Source organism: Mizuhopecten yessoensis, unplaced genomic scaffold (genome assembly GCF_002113885.1).
Source record: "Mizuhopecten yessoensis strain PY_sf001 unplaced genomic scaffold, ASM211388v2 scaffold6863, whole genome shotgun sequence".
NCBI classification, from domain to species: Eukaryota; Metazoa; Mollusca; class Bivalvia; order Pectinida; family Pectinidae; genus Mizuhopecten; species Mizuhopecten yessoensis.
The window spans coordinates 1,039,030-1,063,296 of NW_018406762.1; the positions used below are offsets into that span (position 1 = coordinate 1,039,030).

Genomic DNA, 24,267 nt, shown 5'->3' on the forward strand with positions numbered 1-24,267 from the left:
TGTTTCTTAGTGTGGATCTAACCCAGAGAATAAATGCATTCCAACGTTAGACCCGCGCATCCTTAAACACAAACAGAAATTAAATATATCACATGACAAATGTGTACCAGGAAGTAGGCGGTATGGTGTTCATCTCGGTGTCGTAAAAGTGAAATTAAATTCCATTCTATCAGGTGACGTTTCAGACTACAGTTAGCGTTTTAGATATCATCTCAGTCTGACTAAAGAAGACAGTTCACCAAACACAAAAAAAACACGATCGTCTAAAATATGTTATTTAAACGTAATTTCCCGGTTCATTTCTGTAACCACCGTGTGTATATATAGGTTAAACCATATACAACATAACAGTCATGATAGTCAGGATAATGCATGATATGATGGGGGGGGGGGGGGGGGAATGAGCCACAATATGTGCTACACACTACCCTGTCAACCAAAAAGCTAAAGTATCAGAAATACGACATTATGCGGAAGCATCCATAACCTACCGTTACGTCATAAAATCACAATTTTAAGCATCTTTGAAATATACACAAAAATGTGTACACATGTGTATTTTTTATTGATTGCAAATCGCATTTCCTGCATAATAATGGTTTAATGCAATGGAATAGGAATTGAAAACTATGTATACAACAGTGGTGACACACAAAAACAAAATCGAAACTTAAAGTTGATTCGAAAATTTTAAACCAGGAAAAAACAAAAGGAATGACAACGCCATTTACTGTGGAGACAACTCTAAACCAAACGAACATGAGTTTTGTATACTTTAAAAGCTACTGCTTTCTGTTTTTCTGATAAGAACATTACCGACGTCTGTATTTGTTAATTGATTATTGTACCCATACAACATATGCAGAGGGAGAGGAGCCATTAAATCTACAAACGAAAGACAATACATGTACCAGGAAGTTAGGAGGCACCAAATCAAAAGTTAAGACAACACTTAATAGAAAAATCATTTTTACAAATGGAGAGATCTTGTTAACTCAACAAAATCTAAAAGGCAAATTACAAAAGTCTCTATTAGTGTAGTGGACACATCTGCTCCTTACACAATAGTGTTATATGACTACGTTACTCGACATGAAGTTAACATGGCTAAATCAGATTTACTGTTAGCATGTAGTCATATTTCCTTCCGTTTCGTCCAAGTGGACGTCTCCGCCCGGCCTTGCCTCTCCAGTATTTCTGCACATACTTCATTGGAAATTGTACATGTGTATTGTACATGTTTGTTTGTATAAACAGGGATGGACTAATGAAAACAAAACTGCTTTAGTGTTACTGACGCGATAGGGTTGTGACAACGTACCACTGTCATTGGCAATATGGCGAGGCTCGAGGCAGGCAAAATAGTTGTGTTGACTGCGTACTATATTTACTACTTTCACTGCTGTTGTGGTAAGTATGAGATGTCACTTACCATTCTAATTACTTTGTTAATTACAGTTTGGTAAGTCAAGTATGTATCAATAACTACACATACGTCGAAAAACAATTATGAAAATGGGAAAGGAGTATAACGCTTCCTAATGATCCTTTGGAGGTTTGGGCTGCAGATCCCTGGCCCTCTGCAAAGGGGTCACTAGAGAGTTCCGGGTCTGTTTTCATGAAACTTGTCTCATGCTCAAAAATTGTTTTTGTGCTGAAGCCTAACTTCTTGTTCTGGTTATAACTTGATAAACAAATCTATTTTATCAATGATTTGGAAACGTTTTGCAGAAACTTAAAGCTAAATACTATTTTCAATGTTTACATTTGACTTTTTGACTTTTCACGTGATCTAAGCGATTTAAAAACACAGAATCCATGCTTGAGCATGAGAACGGTTTCATGAATATGAGTCCTGATGTAGCTTTTTGTATACCTAGAGTTAACTGTTAAATATCGTTTTAGCTAAAACTGTAGTAAGACTAGGCTATGGATCTACCGCTGGTCAAGTAGGTCAGCTGCTTAGTGCAACCGTGTCTAGGGTTCGATTCCCGGTGGTACCCTTCCAATTATCTCAAAATACTGTTGTCATTTTTATTTTTTGTTATATGTTCAAAGCATTGTTTAAATTGTGAAGTTTCTTTACAAGATCTATATAGTAATACAATAATGGTTTTAAGGAAAAAACATTCATTCTTCTCAAACTGTGCCATGATTTTTTATTTTTTTTTATTACGTAAAAAACTGGTGTATGTCTTGAAATCCTTTTATACGACGAGATATATAAATCTAAAATTACTTAAATTTATAAATGTAAGCCAACATAACGCAAATGTTTGATGCAAATTTTCCTTTCAATAATAATTCCAAGCTAAAGATTGAATCATTGCTATTTTAAGACATCACCACTAGTCGCCATTAGTAAAGCTTTGCCCGGAGGTGTATAAGTCAGTGTACAGGACTTCAGACCCCTCAAAAACCACAAAAGTGACAAATGTGAGAGGAAAATATTTACCTTTGTTTACATTGAAACATCTAACAGTAAGCCCGATGTTCAAAAACATATGAATGTTCTTCTGTAGGAGAAAGGTTTCAGCCTATATAGGTAAAAGTCGAGAAACAAAATGGCCGTTCTTTTGTTCTACACATAAGAAGTTATAGCAGATATAAATTTGCATATGTGAGCAAAATTGTTTATCACTGACAATGCATCTGTTTAAACTTGCGCCGTACAAACGGAGTGTACACTTCCGCATTAAAAACAGTGTTTTGAACGGTGTTACCAATGTAGATGATGATGTTAATTACATTATGCTTTGTATCAAAGGAATTAAATAGGGGGAAATGCATAAACAGACGCTAAAATTAATTAAGCAAATTAAGGAAATTAAATCTAAACTATTCTCAGTCACACTCCTGTTTAATATGAATAATGTATTATATTCTAAGATTAATTACTAAAAGCATGGTGTAAGTAAGCACATGTTTAAAAAAGTCGACGCGGAAAACTTAACAAAGTAAATAGTTTTTATTACACAACATGACCATTTCGTCCGTATAGTACTAATCAGTAATGGTAAAGTCCCTCTCTTTTTATTACTCTTTCCTTCCCTTTCTTCTTCTAAAACAGTACACTGTTATATAACACTTGATATTCTTGTTTCAGCATATAACAAAGTCATAAACTATCTCTCTTTGGAGGTTTTATTTTCTATTTTTATTTATTTACTTCAATGTAATATTATTCAATGCGTCTTTAATTATGAGAATGTTAAAAATGCCAAAGCAAACAAAAATTGGTGCAAAATGTTCAGATTTTACACCCACATAGAAAATCCCTTGTGTGGAATTTCCCTAGTCTACATCACTGGGCATGTTATCTAAACCATTTCTGAAACTTTAACGCTACATTGTGTTCTCCACTTACAATTACTTGGAAATACCACTCAAAATTAGAAATTCAGGATGTTTATGATCCACGTACGGCTAGATAACATACAGAGATATCCTAGTGAAAGTCTGAAGTCCAACAGGAAATATAAACCAGGAAATTGTAGTGTGGATACACTGTATATGTATTCTATAAACATAGCTAATATAACAGTGGTGTTTCAAGCTGCACTAGTTGCAATGAAGTACTAGAACTATTTCATGAATGATTAAGATTGTTGTTATAGTGTTCAACGGTAAATAAAGAACTATGTGCACACATTGTAGTGTTTTATGCATCTGACACAGAGACACTGTGATTATTCCTGTCAGTTTTACTGTATGGTCATTGCTGTTTTTGTTGTTGTTGTTTTGTTTTGTTGTATCTAAGAACTTAAGAATGCCTCTCGGGGAAAGAGACAATACTGATCATAAAAGTAAACGGAGAGTTTTTCTTTTTGATTCATTTTCACTTTTGACACAAATAGTGAATATATAAAATGGCAAAGCGAATTTTAATTCAGGAGTTTCTCACCCTTGCCCCTGTGTTTCAACAGACCGTAATTAAGACTATTTAGGTTTTCAACCTTTTGGCTCCTACCATCACCGGGGAGTCCTAGAAGGACGAAACAGCTGTATAATAAAGTGTAGTTCATCTTCAGCATGCTGTGTCTATTACCTCATAGTAAAGGTTCACTCACTTTTATGTGTGTTACGTTCCTTTTCAATACTGATAAGAACTGGGGCAAACAAACACCTATAACACTAAGATTAGCAGGCGATTAACATTACACAATTAACAATAAAATATATATCAGTATTATATTATATACCAGTATCTTAACAGTATGTATAATTGTAGCGCTTTAATATTGCAGTGTATATTGAATTTCGCACATTTTCTTTAATAGTCAATATCTCGAAATAAATCTACGGATTTCCTTCATTCTTAATTTAAGATTTTCTCGGGCATCCTATAAAAGGCCTCTGCGTGCTCCTCAAATACAATGAACATTATTGTGTGTTAACATGTTTGGGTGAGTCTGAAAAGATATTTGCGGGGTTTTTTTTGACAGCTTTATGTAAAGCAAGTATGTTACAATATCATAGAAAGAAATATTTAACGTAAAACACACACATAGGTGACTGAATCTTAAAAGCGGTACTAGATACAGTACACCAAAAACTGAATTACGCTACATCATACAGCTGTTTTGTTCGTATAGGACTCATCGGTGATGATAGGGGCAAAACTCTTGAAATGAAATCAAAATTGTCTAAATTACTTTGCAAAACCCTTTATTATTAACCTTGACATTTGATTTGACCTAGAGGTACAATGCAGTTGATGCCCATGAACCAGGTGTTGCTTACTCTTCCAAAAGACTGGGTCGTCTTCTACTTGTATTTTGACATCCGTGTTTCCCTCTATTCATATTTCTATTAATTTAATCGCTATTGAGTTCCAATCAGGAGATTGTTCACACTTAGTATGATATGCTGTGTCTATATATATATAATAAAATATTACAGTAGCTTTATAAGGTTGAGTCATCTTATGTAGGCACTTACGCACAAATCGTTAAACCGATCCAAGGAAACTGGACGTGGAGTGAAGCTTACTACCACTGCAGAGGGAGAAATTTACGACTAGCGTATAAGGATGAAATCACTGCCCAAGTCAACATGTCAGAGACGGAAATCATGGAGGATGACGTACTCTTTTGGATTAATGACAACATGTGGCCATCGGAGCCCCAATATCCTTGTGGTAAGGTCCAACTTTTTGCTATTTAAAAAGTTTCAATCTCCAAACCAATTCATTATTGCAAATGATTATTTTTACGTGTTTTTTTTTTTCTTAGTTTGATTTGATCACGTCTTCACGGCACTCTAATACTTCAGGGTCGTAGAGCCACGTGGTTATAGATGGGTAAACAGTAGGCGTGTAGAGAGAGTAAACTAAGAGAGTCACGCAAGTAATCAGGATGTAAGAAGAGGATGAAAAGGGACAACCTAAACCTCTCACGTATAGCAGTTCGGTTGATGCAGCCGATGATTGCTTTTAGTGTGAATGAAACATTTATTCTACAAAAAGGGTGTAGTTCAATTCTTCTCCTCAGTCTTCAGGGGATCAATGTGCTTTTAACGACTTGTTTTGTAAAATTTTAAACTGTATCTATTTCTCCCATTCCTCTGCGTATATGACAGAGCTATTCAGGGTAAAAAGGGGTTAAAAAATTCCTATGTGATACCCCAATTCCAGAGTGTGAAGTCTCATTGAGACAACAATGACATGACGCCAAGATATCGGGAACATTCCGTTTCCGAAATGCAGAAAGTTGCGTGGTTTTTTTTGTGGTTTCTAAACCAATTCTGGGGAATGAAATGAGAGAAAAATACTTTCATGCCCAGAGGTTTAGGATAGGGAAATGTCACCCTCGGGATTTTCAAACTAGACTAGGGCAATATCTTCAGCAAGTCTCGAGTTTTACCTAATTTGATAACCTCTCGGGTGGAATTTCCCTATCCCACACCTCTTAGCATGAAAGATTGTTTTAACCTGTATGCAGGTTTCTGTTAATCAGTCGGGTATTTCTACAATAGTGTTTCAATTAAACCGCGCCTGAATAAATCACAGTTATGACATTACGGCCAACCTAGAGTACCAACAGAAATTGCTACCCTGTAAAAATACAATCACTAGAAATATGGAGAAGTAAGGAATCACTTATGTATAAATGTAGATAGTTGACGCGGAAAACCATTCTACTGAAGCATTACGGAACAATATGGCATTTTCGTCCATCTATACGAAAAGGTTAAAGGGTTCAGTACTCGCTGAAATGTTGGTAGCTTTCGTGTAACTTAAATGCACAGGAAAGCGTATGTCGAGAGTACACGTGAACTTCCCCTTTCCTGATAATAGCATCCCTTATTCACCAACCTATTCTGTTTACATGTCACAGTTGATTCGGTATTGAACAACTTGCTCCAATTTATCATGATTCCTTGATAGATGTCGACTGCTGACGGACAAACTTATGATACAAGTTTTCAAAAGATACAGGTGATGAAGGATATGAACAAAATGTCTTTGTCGAAATGTTTCCTTCGTCATCTTTTACCATTGTTTTATATCTTTTATAAAACATAGGTTGTTTGGAGACAAGTGAAGTAGACGGTAATGCCGTGTTTGAATCTGATGAATGCGCTATGTGCTGCAAAGATGTTCCACTGTTTGCTTTAAAGGTATATTTTTTTCTATTGACTAGAACAAGTATTAAAAGCCCAATATTTATCATTTATTTTTTAATCTAAACAAATTTAATAAAATAAAAATGATATTGATATCAGTTCTGGGTCTACATAAATATTTAAAAAAAATCAGAAATTCTTGAAATTAATTTAATTGATTTATCATTCATAACTTTTGAGAATACACCTACATAAGTAACTATAAGATATAGTATGCAGAAAAGGAATTACACTGCACCATACTACTGTTAAAAAGCTCGATATAACGCCCTCCTTACATACATTATTACCTCGATATAACGCCCTCCTTACATACATTATCATGTCGATATAACGCCATCCTTACATACATTATTATCTCGATTTAACGCCCTCCTTACATACATTATCACTTCGTTATAACGCCCTCCTTTCATACATTATTACCTCGGTATAACGCCCTTCTTACATACATTATCACCTCGATATAACGCCCTCCTTACATACATTATTACCTCGATATTACGCCCTCCTTACATACATTATCACCACGATATAACGCCCTTCTTACATACATTATTACCTCGATATAACGCCCTCCTTTAATACATTATCACTTCGATATTACGCCCTCCTTACATACATTATCACCTCGTTATAACGCCCTCCTTACATACATTATTACTTGGATATTACGCCCTCCTTACATACATTTTTACCTCGATATTACGCCGCCGTTCACATGCAATACAAACTGAAGATAACGCCCCGATTACATTACATACATTATAATGACGAAATAACGACACGATTTACATACAATATAACCACGCTAAACACCTCGTTTAATTACATAATAATGACGATATAACGACATAATTTACATACATTATTAACTCACGATAATGCCTCGTTCACACACATTATAGCTTCTGTATAACGCAAAGTTTGCATACAGTTTAACCTCGCTAAACACCTCGTTTACATACATTATCCAGTTAGCATATATTATTATCTCGACAAACACCCCATTTGCATACATTAATACCTCGATATAACGCCCGTTTTACATCCATAATAGCCACTGTATAACACCCTAGTTTGCTTACATTTTAGCCTCAATATAGCGCCCCCGTTTACATATAGTGCAGGCTCGATGTAACTTTTCTCGTTTTCGTAAGTTATAAATTTGATATACCAAAGGTCATACATTTATTTCCATTATTTAAGTGAGAATGCTCTCATGTATAATTCTCTCAATTATCCTCTCCCGAAGATAGCCCTTTATAAAGGATTTTGTATTGTAACATATGTTAAAAACAAAAAAAAGAAAGTACTGTTTATATGATGACAGGGTATTATCTCTTCGTTTTACAGGATTTCCAGTGTTTGTGTAAGGTTAATATCACTGGCCCTCTTAATTGTACGACATGTGCCGATCCCGACAAATATCATCTATATAAACACATAGGTAAGTCTTTCAATAATGTTTCCCATTGGTTTTCAACATGGAGTGTCATTATAATTGATAACACATGATATTTAACTCTTCTGTTTTAATCACCATGATGCTAAAGAACACATTAAGGATATATCCTATCTACATGCATATACCTTCTGAAGAGTTATGAAATACGTCCTACAAAATTATTTTGGTTGATGGGAATGTCATTTTGTTCATTAATTGTTAAAATATTTGAGTTTCACAAGATAATGTGGATCTAATACGCTGAGGTAAGTTTGAATTAAATCTGCCAGATTCAAAGGTCAACATTTAGCACGAATGTATAATGCGTAGAGCGTAATATAAATTTTATCATAAAAGGGAGATAAATCTTTACATTAATAAGAGGCATAAAATGTGTAAGACATTACTCTAACACAAATCACAAGTAGTATGTGTAAGCGAGTATATACATACCACTCGGGGCGGGCGATAACTCTCAAAAAAATCTCATTTTAAGAAAAGTAAAGAACCATATCGTTTTTAGTTATTGTAAATCACATTTCTTATCGATCTTCGTTTTTTATTTTTATTTAATTTAATTTTTGTTTGTTATTATTATTTTTATTTCAAACATTAAAACAATTAACCTTCCTTATAACGAATTCTGAACGAATTGCTTCGTTTCAAAGCATTACAATGCATTCTCAACTTATATCTCGAACAAGTGATGATAACGAATTCGACGTTTAGGTTTACTCTGTTTATCAATATGCTTCCTGTTTGTAACAGAACCCAAAGAACAGTGTCTGCTGATGTATGGAGCTTTACAAACATTTGTCTTCAACGCTAAATTTGTCAACTGTACTATGAAGGCTGGGATTATGTGCAGAACAGGTTGGTATTAACCTACTACAGATATACTCCGTCTCATATATAACTGATATAACGGGAGGTTAGACTGCATTAACTCATTCACCCCTAAAGACACATTTAAACTCTTCCAATTCAAAGGTTGGAATAGATCATTATGAACTTTCTGGTGTGAAAGAGTTAATGTTAACATGTTATCTATATATATCTACTTTGATAATTCTGCCCAATGTTAGTGTCTGAGTACTTCTAGGGAATATTTGACGTGACAAGGTACAGTAAAACCTCGTTGTCCAGAAACATTAGGGCATTTTAAGGGGGTTTGGCGATTAACTGAGGGAAATGTATGAAGAAATTCTTAAAAAATGTTGGCGGTAAACGAAGTGGCAAATGAAACGAGGGGCATTATATCGAGGTATTACTGTAATTGACTCTGATTATGGAATACCAGTCACCGAAGTTGGTCATAGATTTTTACATGGAATGTATTTTGGCAGGGTTTACAAAAAATATCAGTTCAGGTATATAATTTGTTGTAGCAAAAGCTGTGAATTTGTAACGGTATGAAAGGTTTCATAGGCACTCCCTCTGTTCATTATATCCTCATAGGTTTCGGAGAACTTTAGACGCTTCATGTTTTGGTATTTCTATGGATTTCTATGGATTGTAACACGCTTCATGGCAATATATACTTTTACAGTGATATTTTAGCATAACAATGAATGAGTTTACAACATTCTGCGTTGACTCTACACTGCTTCATGACACTGTGATCTAGATAGAGCTATTCTATAAAAGACAGAAGTCATACTGGTGGCGTTAGATACCGCTTTATCTGATAATGTGTGTAAGATAAAGACAGGTATCCTCTGTCAGATAGAACTCGTACCCTGCGCAATAGGCTCATACCTTTTAAGTAAGAAAGCCCTTTCATATAAGTCTTCAAATGTCATCAAGTAAACTTGGTAAAACATAAGACAGTGATTTCTGGGAAATATTTGAGTTCTGAACTTTTGCTTTCTCCAATGAACTGTTAGTAATGGGGCTCATCAAAATTGTGGAAACGTTGTTCAAGACTTGCCTGAAACAATCTAACTAAAATCAGACCTCTAATCTAAGGTAACGAAGCGGTCTTAAGAGGTCTGATTTTAATTAGAATTCGCCTGATAAAAGAATTTACAAAACTTCCTGAATAACATACAACATGTTTGGTACTTACTAAATGTTTCTTTAATACATTGTTAAAGCAATGAATGGAACCAAGTTTACTTGGCCAGAGGCACAGGCCCTCTGTCTTAACGCTAGCAGCAAACTCGTCAATCTCAACATGGTCAGTGATCTTGAAAGGAATAGGAGCATCGATGAGGTCGACAGCCGTCACTACTGGGCAAATGGAGTGGTCAAGCACGGCAAAGCCGGGCAATTTCAGATCGTAGGTGAGAGATATGTTTTCAAATGTCATCAAGTAAACTTGGTAAAACATAAGACAGTGATTTCTGGGAAATATTTGAGTTCTGAACTTTTGCTTTCTCCAATGAACTGTTAGTAATGGGGCTCATCAAAATTGTGGAAACGTTGTTCAAGACTTGCCTGAAACAATCTAACTAAAATCAGACCTCTAATCTAAGGTAACGAAGCGGTCTTAAGAGGTCTGATTTTAATTAGAATTCGCCTGATAAAAGAATTTACAAAACTTCCTGAATGACGTACAACATGTTTGGTACTTACTAAATGTTTCTTTAATACATTGTTAAAGCAATGAATGGAACCAAGTTTACTTGGCCAGAGGCACAGGCCCTCTGTCTTAACGCTAGCAGCAAACTAGTCAATCTCAACATGGTCAGTGATCTTGAAAGGAATAGGAGCATCGATGTGGTCGACAGCCGTCACTACTGGGCAAATGGAGTGGTCAAGCACGGCCAAGCCGGGCAATTTCAGATCGAAGGTGAGAGATATTTTCTTCCAAATGCTGTACTGTTACATGGTTCAGAATATTTATAAATATATGCGGAAATGTAAACGAATAAATTAAGAATACATATTCATTATTTTACAGAATGTTTAAAGTTATGAAATAACGTTTCCGTTGTGTTATACTAGAGATACATACTATAGTGACAAAATATCTTACAACTTGTTTTCAATTTCATTTTTTACATAGATGATTAATAAGATAACACTTATAAATAATTCAATGAATTATGTTTAGATGTTTAATCAAACTTGAATTGTAATTAGGCAGTTACGCTAATTATAATTAACCAAAATATGTGCTTTTGCTATGACATGTCAAGACCATGAACAAGACTATAGAAAAAGATGCATATCCATAAAACTTCAAATTCCGTTTTGATAACTTTGTCATTCAGATTGCATCGAGTCTTCAGGAATGTTGGGCACTGACCCGAAATTTGCCCAACATCACTGGAATTCTGTCTACAGTTGTCATCAGATGTGTAAAGGCAGCGGAAGGATAGCCTTAATGGTAGGTATCTAGCTATGGTACGGTCGTATACAAACAGGAACAATCTGGAACGTTGTTTTCTCACCAAGCACTGCCACTCTTCTGTCATGTTCTGATCACTATATATTTTTTCGGTTCAATTATATAGTGTAAAATAAAATGTTTTATTTGAAAAGGATTTAATTATTTCAGAAAATATCTACAATAACTTGTAGATTAGACCTTTAAAAATCACTTGGAAATTGTTAGAAAGTATTGCACGTTTTATGATTTAAAGAAATTTTGAATTGTCTTTTATTTCATATGAGATTGATGAAACCTTTCTCGAAATCTCGAACACTTTTAGACTTGATCCATCCACATCCACATGAATTCTTTAACGTTTTACGACTATTGATTTATGGCAAATTGAAATCTTCTTGGAAACTGGTTACAAATAATATGTTAGTACAAATTACTGACTTTTTAAAGTGATAAATTATAATATAAAAGAGTCGTTATCTAGTTAAAAGACACACTGATCTGTAGTTATAAATTGAGCCTCTAGCCAAGATATGTCTATATTTTTGCACCGTTGGGATTCCGTAGATTTGCTTTTATGACATACAATATGTCTGACTAAGGTAATAAGATACTAAAATGAATTAGTATGCGTATTTTTGATTGAAGGGCGAGCAATGTCGATGTCTTATGGCAGACGAGAACGTGACAGATTCGAGAACATCAGGATGTACAACCCCTTGTGTTGGTAACACACGTGACCGATGTGGCGGGAACAACAGCTACTCCATCTACCGCCAAATCCTACGTTAGTAGCTCTATATTTGTAATCCTTGAATGCATCACCAATATGAATACATACATCAGAATGTTTCAACCATGGCAACTGTTGATAGTATAAATAAACATAGAATTAATATAAACATTTTGGGTGGTCGGGTGGCGCAGTGGATAGCGTATTTTCCTTTCACCAAGGCGGTCAAGGTTCGATTCCCCGATCGGAGGTGAAAAGGTATGGGGTCACCTGCCAGACCACGTGTGTCTTTTCCGGGTATTCCGGTTTCCTCCAACTTTGAGACCCCCTGCGCGCTTGCATACGGGCCAAAAATAGTGATTAATATAAGATGTAAAAACTTCATAATTGTTGTAATCAAAAGTTTATGTATAATACTAAAATAATAAATGCTGATTTACGATATACTTATTGATTGTTTATCGTACAAGCATTGATGATTCGCAGTATAAGATACAGTGTACAGCAGAAACAGTGTAAATCCTAAAATATACAGATCATGCCCGAGATTTACAAGCATAGCAGGACCATCCAGCAAAACACACCTATACCTACACATAAACATAGAGCACATTATAGTCACAATTAGAGAAAATGGCTAAGATGTAGTAACAAACACTATATGTATTTAACAGCATTGTATTTTTTCATTAATTGTAATGTGAATATAGCCTCCTCGGCAATGCTGTACACAGTAGTGTAAGCGGAAAGATTAAAACCATGTATTCAAAACTCCATTGAAATTGATTGACCATATCAGAACAAAAAATAAGAAATACACGAATATGTATAGTTAAAAATACGTGAAAGTCTACTACACCTGAACAGCTGATCGGATTTCAACCATTTCACCGAAGTATATATATATATATATATATTAAGTCTGTCGTATATGAAATATACATTATATAAAACTTCCTAATATTTACTATACCTAAATATTTACGCTTTTAGGGGAAGAAACGCAGCAGTCGGACGACTGTTCAGCTATTACAAAGAATAGCGATAATAATATTACCACAAACTGGCAGACCTGCCGACAGCGGCTAGATGGGTGTATTTGTAGAAACGGTAAGTTTTACGGTTGGGTTATTTATTCATAAGAAACAAAATAAGCATTCCTTTTGGCAGTGGTATACAAGATACGGTAGTTTTCCTTCTTATTTTTACATGACCTGCAAAATAATGCGAATCATACCTACCTTCCCAACTACGGGGAAAGTAGCAACATTAGGGGAAAATGACATTTCGGTCCGTGAATGTGTAGTATGAAAAAGAGCGTATTTTAATGTATGGATCAGTTGAAAGAATGTGATTGACTAAGACCTGGCGAAGAACGAAAAATATTTTGTTCCTATATTTTACTTCCTGTTCGGCTCGATGGAAGTCAATCGGGTTACTATTTACCTTACTATACTTTTCACAGAAAATGTCCTTTTTCAATTGTTAAAGCCATATGATGGCATTACAAAGTAATATTAGCGTACAATTAATTATTTCTATTAAAAACACAGGAACAATTGATACCAGTTATGTAATAAATCGGGGAAACATAACGTGGGCAGAGGCTCAAGTGGAGTGCGAATACCACAATATGATGTTGGCTACATTCGAGACAAGCCCCATTGCAAAAGACCAATTGAGCGATCTTCAAGAAGGTGCAACACTTTGGACAGGCGTGTACAGTCCAACCGTGTTGGAATTTAATAGTTGTAAGTTTGCTATATAATTTAATAATACTAACATACATGCATGCTGGCCAGGACGCTAGTCGAAACTAAGATCCCAGCCCCATCAATTAATACCATTATACATCAGTTTTAATCTTTAATCATTTTGAAATTTTGCAAAACTAAACCAAATGTAAAGCAAATTTGAAAATCATTTGTCCTATAACTCTAGCATCAATAGAAATGTGAAGCTAAAGGCCTTGCAAATGAAAAATAGGTATTTTCTTTACGTTAATTTGCTTTTGAATAAACCTGAAGAGCCCTGTGAAGGGTGAAAGCAGCTAGTTTTTTAGTCGGGCGTTAATCTGATTTTTTCTATATTTACTTCCTTCACATGGACATTTAATCTCTTTTTATTATATATATATATATATATATATATTTGTGCTGTGTATATCCATGTTAATGTATGTTCAAAGTTTGGATATGGAACTGAACGCGAAGTCTAACCAAAAAATCCACCGATTTTCATACCGACAGAAGAGGCAAACACTTCACACCACGTTCTCAAATGTTGCTAGGGTTTAGAAACAACCTAATAAATACCTAATGTATTCAAATTATCAAATAGTGCAATGTTTACGAGGGCGAACAAAATCGAAGTCCTAACTAAGATATGAATAGGGGACATTACCAACATTTAACATAACAACACTTAACGCCCCGTTGTGGAATGTTACGGGAGTTAAGAAACACCTTCATATATACATGATCAAAATAATAGTGCAATGTTTCAGAGTGCGAACAGTATCGAAATCTTAACTTAGATATAAATAAGGAAAGATATGAACATTCTTGTTGATTTCTTTTTAAAACTTTCAACTTCGGTTTTTCGTTTTGAAGGATCCTTAAATGTTACATAAATTAGAAGCAAACAATATGGAATTAAAAAGTAAACAAGACCACGAAAATCCATACGGTATATAATCAGCCATTTCGTTCTCCTAAATGGCGGTAAACATATCATGACAGCTTATTTTCGTACATAACATAATAAATATTGTGGAGCGAACAGATATTTAAGTGGTGAAGGACAAACTTGGGGAAAGTTTCCCGGTATACAACAGGTATTTCATTCAAACAGCAATGTATTCCATAAGTGTCTGTATTTCAACAAGGAAATATTTTGAGAGATGTATTTAATGCTAACGTGCTTAATGTCTTTCTCTGATATTTTTCCAACAGCTGAAATCCAGGATGATGATAAATGTTTGTCGGTCACTAATTTTAAGAAGTCTGAGTACAATACAGAGGAGAAGGATTGTAACCAGCTCCAAGGAGTGATCTGCCACAATGGTGAGACACACAAATGAACTTTTATCCAAGAAAAGATCTGTACACATACTGCAGAAAGTGGAAATTTCTGTTGCTTGGAAAGTACCCGCCAAAATATCTATTGATAAATTCTACAGATTATAAATATATATAATAAATAGACTTCACAAACTTTTGCCAACATAAACCTTGCCATACCTTGATCAGTTTAAAAAAGCCCCAACGCGAACAATTCCACAGGCAAGAATTTCCACTTTAAAGGTATTCGATAAGTGCTATAACAGTTATGCTGAACCTCAGGTTATAATGTGATTTCATTTTACAAGTACGAGAAACAACAGTGATTTACTCTCCATTTTTGAATTCTTATTTTCCTTGTATAAGTGATAAAAAGTAAAACTCTTCCGAATTCTCTCTGATTTCTGATGAAAATCATTGAAGTTCTTTCGAAATGAGAACTTGTTCAAGATCCACTGTACTCACAAATAAACGTCCTTTAACATATCTATGGAAAATAAAAATTGGCGAAAATAAAGAATATTTGATACAGTTTATATTTAAAAAGTTCCTGCTTCTTCTTTAAATCTGCATGCTGCTTGCTGTCATTTCTCTTATTTAAATCCGTTTTTATCTTTTCATCCTAGCCTTTTTGTGTCTTAATATATTTTAGATATAGCTACAGCCACCTGTGTTTGTCTAGTGTTCGTCCTTGTACTTTTTCTCTTGTTAAAGCTGTATTTCTCTTTTTATCCCTGCCTTTTTTCTTTTTCTTGTTAAAGTTGTATTTCTCTTTTTATCCCTGCCTTTTTGCTTTTTCTTGTTAAAGCTTTATTTCTCTTTTTCCCCTGTAATTGTTTCCCTTCTCTTGTTAAAATGGTATTGTATCCCTGCCTTGTTGTTCCCTCTCTTGCTTTAGTTTGTATTAATCGTTTATATCCCTGCCTTGTTGTTCCCTCTCTTGTTTTAATTTGTATTAATCGTTTATAACCCTGCCTTGTTCTTCTTTCTCTTGTTTAAATCTGTAATTCTCCTTTGTAATCCTGCCTTGCTATTCTTTCTTATGCTTAAGTTTTAAATTTATCCTTTTTATCCCTGGGTTGCTATTCTTTCTCTTGTTTAATCTTTATTCGTTTTTTATATCCCCATCTTGATATTCTGTCTTTTGTTTAAATCACTGTTTATCTTTTACATGCCTTGACATTATTTTGTCTTTTTCAAATCTATATTTATACTTTATATCCCTGCCTTGTTCTCCTGTCTCTTGTTTAAATCTGTGAATATCATCTCTTAACACAATTGGTTTGCCACTTAATTATGTTTGCCTCAAACTTCGCTGGAGAGCCTTTTACTGCCCGATGCCTACACATACGGTGTTTGTTCGACACTACCTAATTATGTAAAGTAGAATGATATCAACTAATTCATATATTGATATCGCATACTATCATTATCAATCAATTAGCCTGCCATTCCAGTTTAACACAGATTTTATACCATTAAACATGCGTTTTAAATATGAAATAAGTGACTGCAACACAACTTATACTCATAAAATAATTACAATATAATTATGGTTTACCGCCTTGCAGATGAAGGAGTTCTTCGTAACATCACAACTTTACCATATGATGACATGATGTCGGACAGCACTAGCCCGGATGTCACTACTGGACGCATGACAACAGTCTCCATCATAGCAACAATCACCTCCTCTCCCTACACCGGCATGTCACCTATGATAATAGGTTAGTTATGAGACAGATAATGAACCCTCGTTATTCAGGACACATTTGTCCATGATAGAGCAATTTTGTGAAAATAATCAAAAACAAAAACTGCAAAACGGACGCAGATAATTATATTATATTATACTATATTATATTGCAAACGTATGTGGAACCTTACCAAGTGTTCTCAACCTGTTTTAATGCACAAACACAAAATTGATTTTATGTGTCATTAATATTTTTTCTTTTGAGTTAACCTATCTCGAAAATGTTGCTGTAAAGGAATACCTACCATGGCCCTAACACAATATTTTTCTTTCTTGAGTTTAACACTAATGAGTATATCAAGCCACGTACGATCATGTAGTGGTACAGTGACAGGCCATTCGATTCATGGGTGACAATCCACCATATTCCCTTCAACTGTATTTACCTACACCCTTTTTAGAATATTTGTTAATATGTTACAACCTTTATGATCTCAAAGTCCCGTTTTGGGGGAATGGAAGCTAAATTTCTTTAAACTGTAGCATCGAGGTGGCTGGTCAATATCCAACCCTTCCATATACTCTCAATATATAAATAAAATAATACAGCGGCTGATTCTACAAAAGGTCCCGTGTAATTGGTCCCTTAATCATTATTTACATGTCTGTCTTATCATTTTACTTTAACTATTCAGCTCTGTGAAAATAAAAGCTGTATATCTGTGTGTTAACGTCTGTTCTGAACCGTGGTGTTTGTGGCCCTCGTCCTATGGTTGTATTGTGGTGTTTGTGGCCCTCGTCCTATGGTAAGTTGTATATCTGTGTGTTAAGGTCTGATCTGTTTCGTGGTGTTTGTGGCCCTCGTCCTATGGTAACGTTGTATATCTGTGTGTTAAGGTCTGATCTGTTTCGTGGTGTTTGTGACCCTCGTCCTATGGTAACGTTGTATTTCTTTGTGTTAAGGTCTGATCTGTACCGTGGTGTTTGTGGCCCTCGTCCTATGGTAACGTTGTATTTCTGTGTGTTAAGGGCTGATCTGTTTCGTGGTGTTTGTGGCCCTCGGCCTATGGTAACGTTGTATATCTGGGTGTTAAGGTCTGATCTGTGCCGTGGTGTTTGTGGCCCTCGGCCTATGGTAACGTTGTATATCTGGGTGTTAAGGTCTGATCTGTACCGTGGTGTTTGCGGCCCTCGTCCTATGGTAAAGTTGTATTTCTGTGTGTTAAGTTCTGATCTGTTTCGTGGTGTTTGTGACCCTCGTCCTATGGTAACGTTGTATTTCTGTGTGTAAAGATCTGATCTGTACCGTGGTGTTTGTGGCCCTCGTCCTATGGTAACCTTGTATTTCTGTTTGTTAAGGTCTGATTTATACCGTGGTGTTTGTGACCCTCGTCCTATGGTAACGTTGTATTTCTGTTTGTTAAGGTCTGATCGTTACCGTGGTGTTTGTGACCCTCGTTTTTTACGTTGTATATCTGTTTGTTAAGGTCTGATCGTTACCGTGGTGTTGGTTGGTCTTGTCCTATGGTAACGTTGAATTTCTGTGTGTTAAGGTCTGATCTGTACCGTGGTGTTGGTTGGTCTTGTCCTCGCTGTTATCCTGGGCGTGCTTACGGTTCTCCTGTACAGGTAAACTGACTTTCTTTTATTTAATAAACATAATTACTGCAAATCACATTAATCTTTGACGTTTGTGTTCCGATTGGATTTTTCATGATGATTCCAATCCTTAAGTGAACATTTAATAATATTTGCTTTATAAAGTAGTTGAATTAGATATCCTGGAACAGGTAATCGCTGGTAGAATGTGCATTCCGAAAATACCAATCCGTCATGATAAATGCTCTCCAAAATGCATGACTACAATGGAGCCTAAAGTAAAATAAAATTGAGACCCATATCATACTGGTTGTAGAATACAGTTTGTCTTTTCAAAAGAAATATCAATGAGCAAATTAGCTAAATAACATCAGAATTGCGTAAATCTTCAATTTGGCGTCATTTAAAACGTCACGGGATGACGTCACAATAAATTATCAAGAAATGGTATATAATGCTTGGAAGATATTTCAGTTTTAAAAATCGTCCGTCATAGATCGATAGTTTTAACGCAAGCTTATTGTCAGCAGCTGGGAAAACTTTGCCCAAAAAGCCAATATTTTAACATTCCGTTAGAGCGTAGATTAAGTTTGGGAAAGGATTGCAATACACACTTAAGAAAATCACTGGAGAGACGTCACATGTTTTGATTATAGAGAAACAAATATACCTGCGTTATAAAACTAATTTCAGGAAGAAATATATCAAGAAAAGTATCACACACACAAAAAATGTGTCAAAATCTGCAAACAATTCGGTAAAGTTCATTTTCATGATAATTTGTTTCGTTTGATTTATGATAAAATGTCAATCTTATTATTGTAAACCACCACATTTTTAATCATCTGAATTAATTTGATTATTTATTTCTTAAATAGGTTCAAAGAACAGAAAAGGCAGTTGAACATGCTTAAAGGGCCTACGATTAGCTACTCAAACCTTGAACATAGCATTGTTGTCAGTTATGGGGTGCCTAGCAACGAGGATTCGGGAGAGGATATTGGAAACCTAGACAACATTACGGAGCAAATGGACGCTCAATTTATGCGGAAGGACGAACAGTCTCCCGATGAGAAATCGGAACACCTCTATGACATCTCGGACAACGTTGATAATAAAAATTCAATAAAAAGTGAAAATGGAATTTTAAACGCAAGAGGGAAAACTTTCCCGGAACCGGATGACGACGCATACACTGAAGTTGAACTGTGTGCAGAAACCGGAAATCCAACCTTTGTTTCGAATCGCAAAAGTGGAAGTCTTAGAAGTTCATCATCGTCGGGAGAAGTTAAAAATTTAAAAATTAGCAAAAATGAAGAAAGAACGCCATTATTGAAAGTAACCGAGAAATGTAACGAAAGTGTTGATAAAGACAAAAATGAAAGTACTGATAAAGAAACGTTTAATGACGATGATTATGATGACGCGGATTCCTGTGTAAGGCATTGTAGTACGGAGATAGATATGGACACATACGATGAGTTTGAAAATAAATCTCGTAAGCGGCCCAGGTCTAATACAGATTGTTTTTACGACCGAGTGACCAGTGACAGCTACGACGAAATTAAAACCGGAGTAGCTGCCAAAGGAAAAATTCATTACGAGGAAGTTGATCTTAACTTTAGTCTTCCATCCTAATATCGATGACTGGAAATGCTGACACCGTCGATATTCTTTATCTCGGAATCCGTTAATCAGAAAAACTCGTTACCGTAATTGTCTTATAGGGGTTTCAGAATCCTCTGGAGAAAAATATTAAACCGGAAGTTGTACACATATCTTAACAGGAGCTGACGAAGGAGTATGATGACTTAGTAACGGGGCACTCGTGTGTCTCCTGTTAACACACGCGTTGTTATAACCAAACCAACGCGGGGAAGGAGGGTTCATATTCACTCTTTGTCAATATAGAACAAAGTTATGAAAACCATCAAGTGGTTAATACGATATTAAGATAAACGTTGGAAATTGGTATCGATTTGGGTACATTGACGTTATTTACATTATACATCACTCAACAAAATTCTTTCCTTCTAGATCTATGAAGAGTGAATTTTATCTGGCAAATTCGTCGTACTGAGAATCAGCGGCTTTACGAACTGTGATATTGTATTACAATGAATGACATTTTAATGTGAAGAAATATGAATAAAAATAAATGAAAACCAACTGATCCAATAATGTTTTGAGTATTCATTTAGTGACGCCAGTATTGTGGATTGCGCTCATGAATTACCACAAGAGGCCCATGGGCCTTAACGGTCCCCTGAGTTCTGATATATTAATACAGAGAGTTGATTTTTGTTTTTAAAACATGAACAGAAATATTATTCATCGTGACAAAAAAACACAATAAAACCACCTTATTCAATATCTAGCATACAGAATTAAGACTGAAAAGTATTTGAAACTAGCACCTCTGATTCTAAACAAGGAAAATGTAGAAATCTAAGCACACTGACTCCTTTGGGTCCTGCCCTACAGCCCTTGGGGGTAGGGCTGGCTCAAAATTTTCAAGATATCAAACTGTCAACTCAGGGTTATAATTCCAATCAAGTTATCAACATGTAATATCCAAAGTATCGTTTGCCATTATAAATCATAATAAAGGAAATTTCAGTCAATTCGACCCTTTTTTGGCCCTACCCATCAGCCCCTGGGGGTCAGTCAGGGCTAATATGTGCATACCATCAAACTGCTATCCAATACTAATAATGCTAACCCAAATTGAATTACTTCCAATGGAAATTAAACAAATTTTGGTCCAAAATTGATTTCCCTATATAAACTATAGTAAAGTTTACCCCCTCCCCAGGGGGAAACGTGATATCCCATGGTCATGAAATTCACACTTTTAGTAGGGCACCTTTAGACCGTTCCATCTATAAAGAGTATTTGATTCTACCATATCTAGGTCTTGAAAAGAAGATTTTTGAAATTCTAGCCCCGCCGGCTGGGGGCTGGGGACCATATAACTCACAATTTTGGTTGACCTTTGGCCTTGGAAGGTTTCTGCAAAATTTCATTGAAATTGGTTAATGGGTTTTGGAGAAGAAGTTGAAAATGTTAATTGTTTACGGACGCACGATGGACGACGCACGACGCACGACGGACGACGACGGACAAAAGGCGATTAGAATAGGTCACTTGAGACTTTGTCTCAGGTGACCGAAAAACCCACAACATCTTTGAACATATTTCGCTGTCAGCAAAATTTGTATGAAGGAAAATATGATTACAATGAATCCCAGGAGACCTATGAATATGTTTCGATACTGGAAAATTTGTTCACCGATCCCACAAATTCAATGAACTGTTCATAGGTAAATGTTATATATTCAACAATACCTTCATAACGTAAGTAACCATTCGTGACATAATCGTAAAAGACACATTGCATCAAAGATCAATCCATTCAAACATGTCCAAGTAACACCTATTTCATAGCGAGAGTACAGTACAACAAACAAAGTTATCTTGTGCCAGTTCACAACTTCAATGTCGGGTATGCCCATCGTTAGCAGTAATGCACGCATTGCACCGACGCCACATGGACCCAACACGATCTTTGGGAATGCCGTTCCAGATGCATGGGAAAGCTCAGCCAACGCCACAGGCTGATTTGGCAGTTGACGTACGTAGCCGACCTTCATCTCGTCCAAGACATTCACAATGGACGAAAGGTCAGGCGATATGTAGATCATTGGAACACATCCACATTCTGCCCAGTCAGGAAATCAGTAGACAACGCGTGCAACTTGTGATGATCTAGCGATGTCATGTTGCAGCGTAACGTGATGTTGTTGCACGAACGGGATGACGTGAGTTTGTAGGATCTCATTGCGGTAGCGGGCACCGGTCAAATTTCCATCAATGACCACAAGGGGCGTTCTGATATTCGCTGTTATGCCGCAAAATACCGCCCTACCACTACCGACAGAACGATGTTCCGCGCTATTATTTTTCTGAAAACGTCCTCTAACGTGATGGTACACACTCTGGAGCGGCTATCCCTACTGTCCACGTGGAACCGAGACTCGTCTGAGAACAAGATACACACCCAATCCCGTCTAGTAAAGCAGCGGTGTCTCCTGTAGCAATTTCAGCAAGACGTTTATCACGATGCCGTCGTAGCATGGGGAGGACGGCATGGACGAACTGCAGTTTGGAAGCAGTTCACCGCAGGTGTATATTCCTGGTAATTGTCTACGCATAATAACGTCAAATGCTGACGTCCTGGGCCCGTCGTCATGAAACGGTTATCATGCTCGATTTTGTACTCAAACCAACTGTCGTATTCCTGTGTTCGATTAATAATGAAAACACATTTTGTCCAATGATATGGAAGATTTTTTGTGAGACATCAAGGCGAATACTTTTTTCAATATTTACACTTGACTTTTTGACCATGTTACAGGATTTAAGCGAGTTACAATGAAGTTGGATTGAGCACAGTTTTCATCCTTGAACATGAGATCTATATCATGACTACGGGGCTAGACCTGGGGTGGTTCCTGGTGTTACAAGACTGTTGGAAACGTCTCCAGAAGACACGAATAGTGATCCGGTGCATACCAAAGTGTCTAGCAGCGACATTTTGGGCAACACCAGGCTGAATCATTCCAACAGCTTGGTTGCTGACATTCACTCGCTCAAGGCATAGCTTACCAAACACGTTCACCATGACTTTTTTTCCTGTTTAACATGGATATAAAGATTTATACAACAGTAAAAAACAATAAAAATTGTCACACTTACTTGCTAGCAGCGAAAACTGGAAAATTCAGCACGTACACAAGAACAACAAAAATGCAAGTGTACAAAAAGCATTCCTCCTTAAAGGTTGCTAAGGAGTGAACACATGCTATTTGTTTAAGGTTTCATATTTAAATGTATCACAACTTTGTATGTTTTATTTGTTTGTACGCACAGTTCCATTATCCGTTAGTAGATTATGACTGTTCTGTTGTTGCTTTTATTTGGTATAGGTCGTGATGTTTCGCAGTCTTAGAATCACCGTTGTCATATTCTTTTTTTTTTTCGTGATGCCACTTGCCTTTGTTGGCCATTGACGAAATTAGCACTTCAGCAATTTCGTAAGTGGCGATAGTTACAGGTGTTTAGCGGGAGTTTTGTCATGAATCTTCTTCTCTGGTTCGTCTTAGACGAATCTCCTTTTAACACTTACCAATTGACCCATGCCTGTTTTTAATAAATGGAACCCAAATTATTTTTATCAATATTCAATAATGGGTCCAACAGGGCGGGTGAATGCATGCTGTTTTCCTATATTATCTTGGACAGTGTTTTAGGTTACGTTGCGAGAATACTAGGATGGATCCTGTCTTTTGAGGATGTTTGTTATGCGTTATTTCCATTACAAATCTCCTGGTAGCTGTAGGCTTAGGATTTGCTTGTACTTCTTCTAAAATGTTCTCGTTAAGTAAGTATAAGATCTGCTTTCTCTTTTTTTTTTTTTTTTTTTTTTTTTTTTTTTTTTTTTTTTTTTTGCATTGAACGTTATTCCCCTGTTTGCAGCTCAAATTTCTAGCTGTTTTAGGTCATTTTGAAATAGTCAAAATAAAATAGTCCTTCTGTGAGTTTATCTATCTGTAGAGTAAGCAATCATCGGCAACTAGCCGGACAGTTGATTTTGTGGCAAGGGAACAGCAAGATCCTAGTACTGTTCTTTGGGGGACTCCTGGATCGAGTAAGGCCTCTTCCGCGAGTTCTTCAATGGCTATAGCCTCGTAATTTCTGTTTGTAAGG

The 24,267-nt window shown here is 35.9% G+C and overlaps 1 protein-coding gene across 4 annotated transcripts; it reads left to right on the forward strand.

Moving 5' to 3' along the window:
• The first annotated feature begins 1,197 nt into the window (after positions 1-1,197).
• Positions 1,198-20,672, forward strand: LOC110452751. Of its 4 annotated transcripts, none has more exons than XM_021501411.1 (15): positions 1,202-1,410; positions 4,934-5,140; positions 6,527-6,621; positions 7,984-8,077; positions 8,843-8,947; positions 10,171-10,359; positions 10,680-10,868; positions 11,293-11,408; positions 12,057-12,195; positions 13,135-13,251; positions 13,695-13,892; positions 15,096-15,206; positions 16,775-16,930; positions 18,453-18,528; positions 19,377-20,672. In XM_021501411.1, exons 1-15 carry the CDS (start codon positions 1,338-1,340, stop codon positions 20,134-20,136), a joined length of 2,625 nt encoding a protein of 874 aa, XP_021357086.1. In that variant the 5' UTR covers positions 1,202-1,337; the 3' UTR covers positions 20,137-20,672. The 4 variants fall into 4 exon arrangements, with proteins under 4 accessions (XP_021357089.1, XP_021357086.1, XP_021357087.1 ...); XM_021501412.1 differs by having other exon boundaries at positions 4,967-5,140; XM_021501414.1 differs by lacking the exons at positions 18,453-18,528; positions 19,377-20,672 and adding an exon at positions 17,863-17,921 and having other exon boundaries at positions 1,198-1,410.
• Positions 20,673-24,267: the final 3,595 nt, after the last annotated feature.

What these genes read in the sequence shown, in the direction of transcription:
- LOC110452751 (XM_021501411.1), top strand. Translation starts at nt 1,338, where the DNA reads ATGGCGAGGCTCGAGGCAGGCAAAATAGTTGTGTTGACTGCGTACTAT. An exon ending in TGGGATTATGTGCAGAACAG is followed by an intron (nt 8,948 to 10,170) that starts GTTGGTATTAAC and finishes ACATTGTTAAAG; the next exon opens with CAATGAATGGAACCAAGTTT. An exon ending in CATGTCACCTATGATAATAG is followed by an intron (nt 16,931 to 18,452) that starts GTTAGTTATGAG and finishes CTGTGTGTTAAG; the next exon opens with GTCTGATCTGTACCGTGGTG.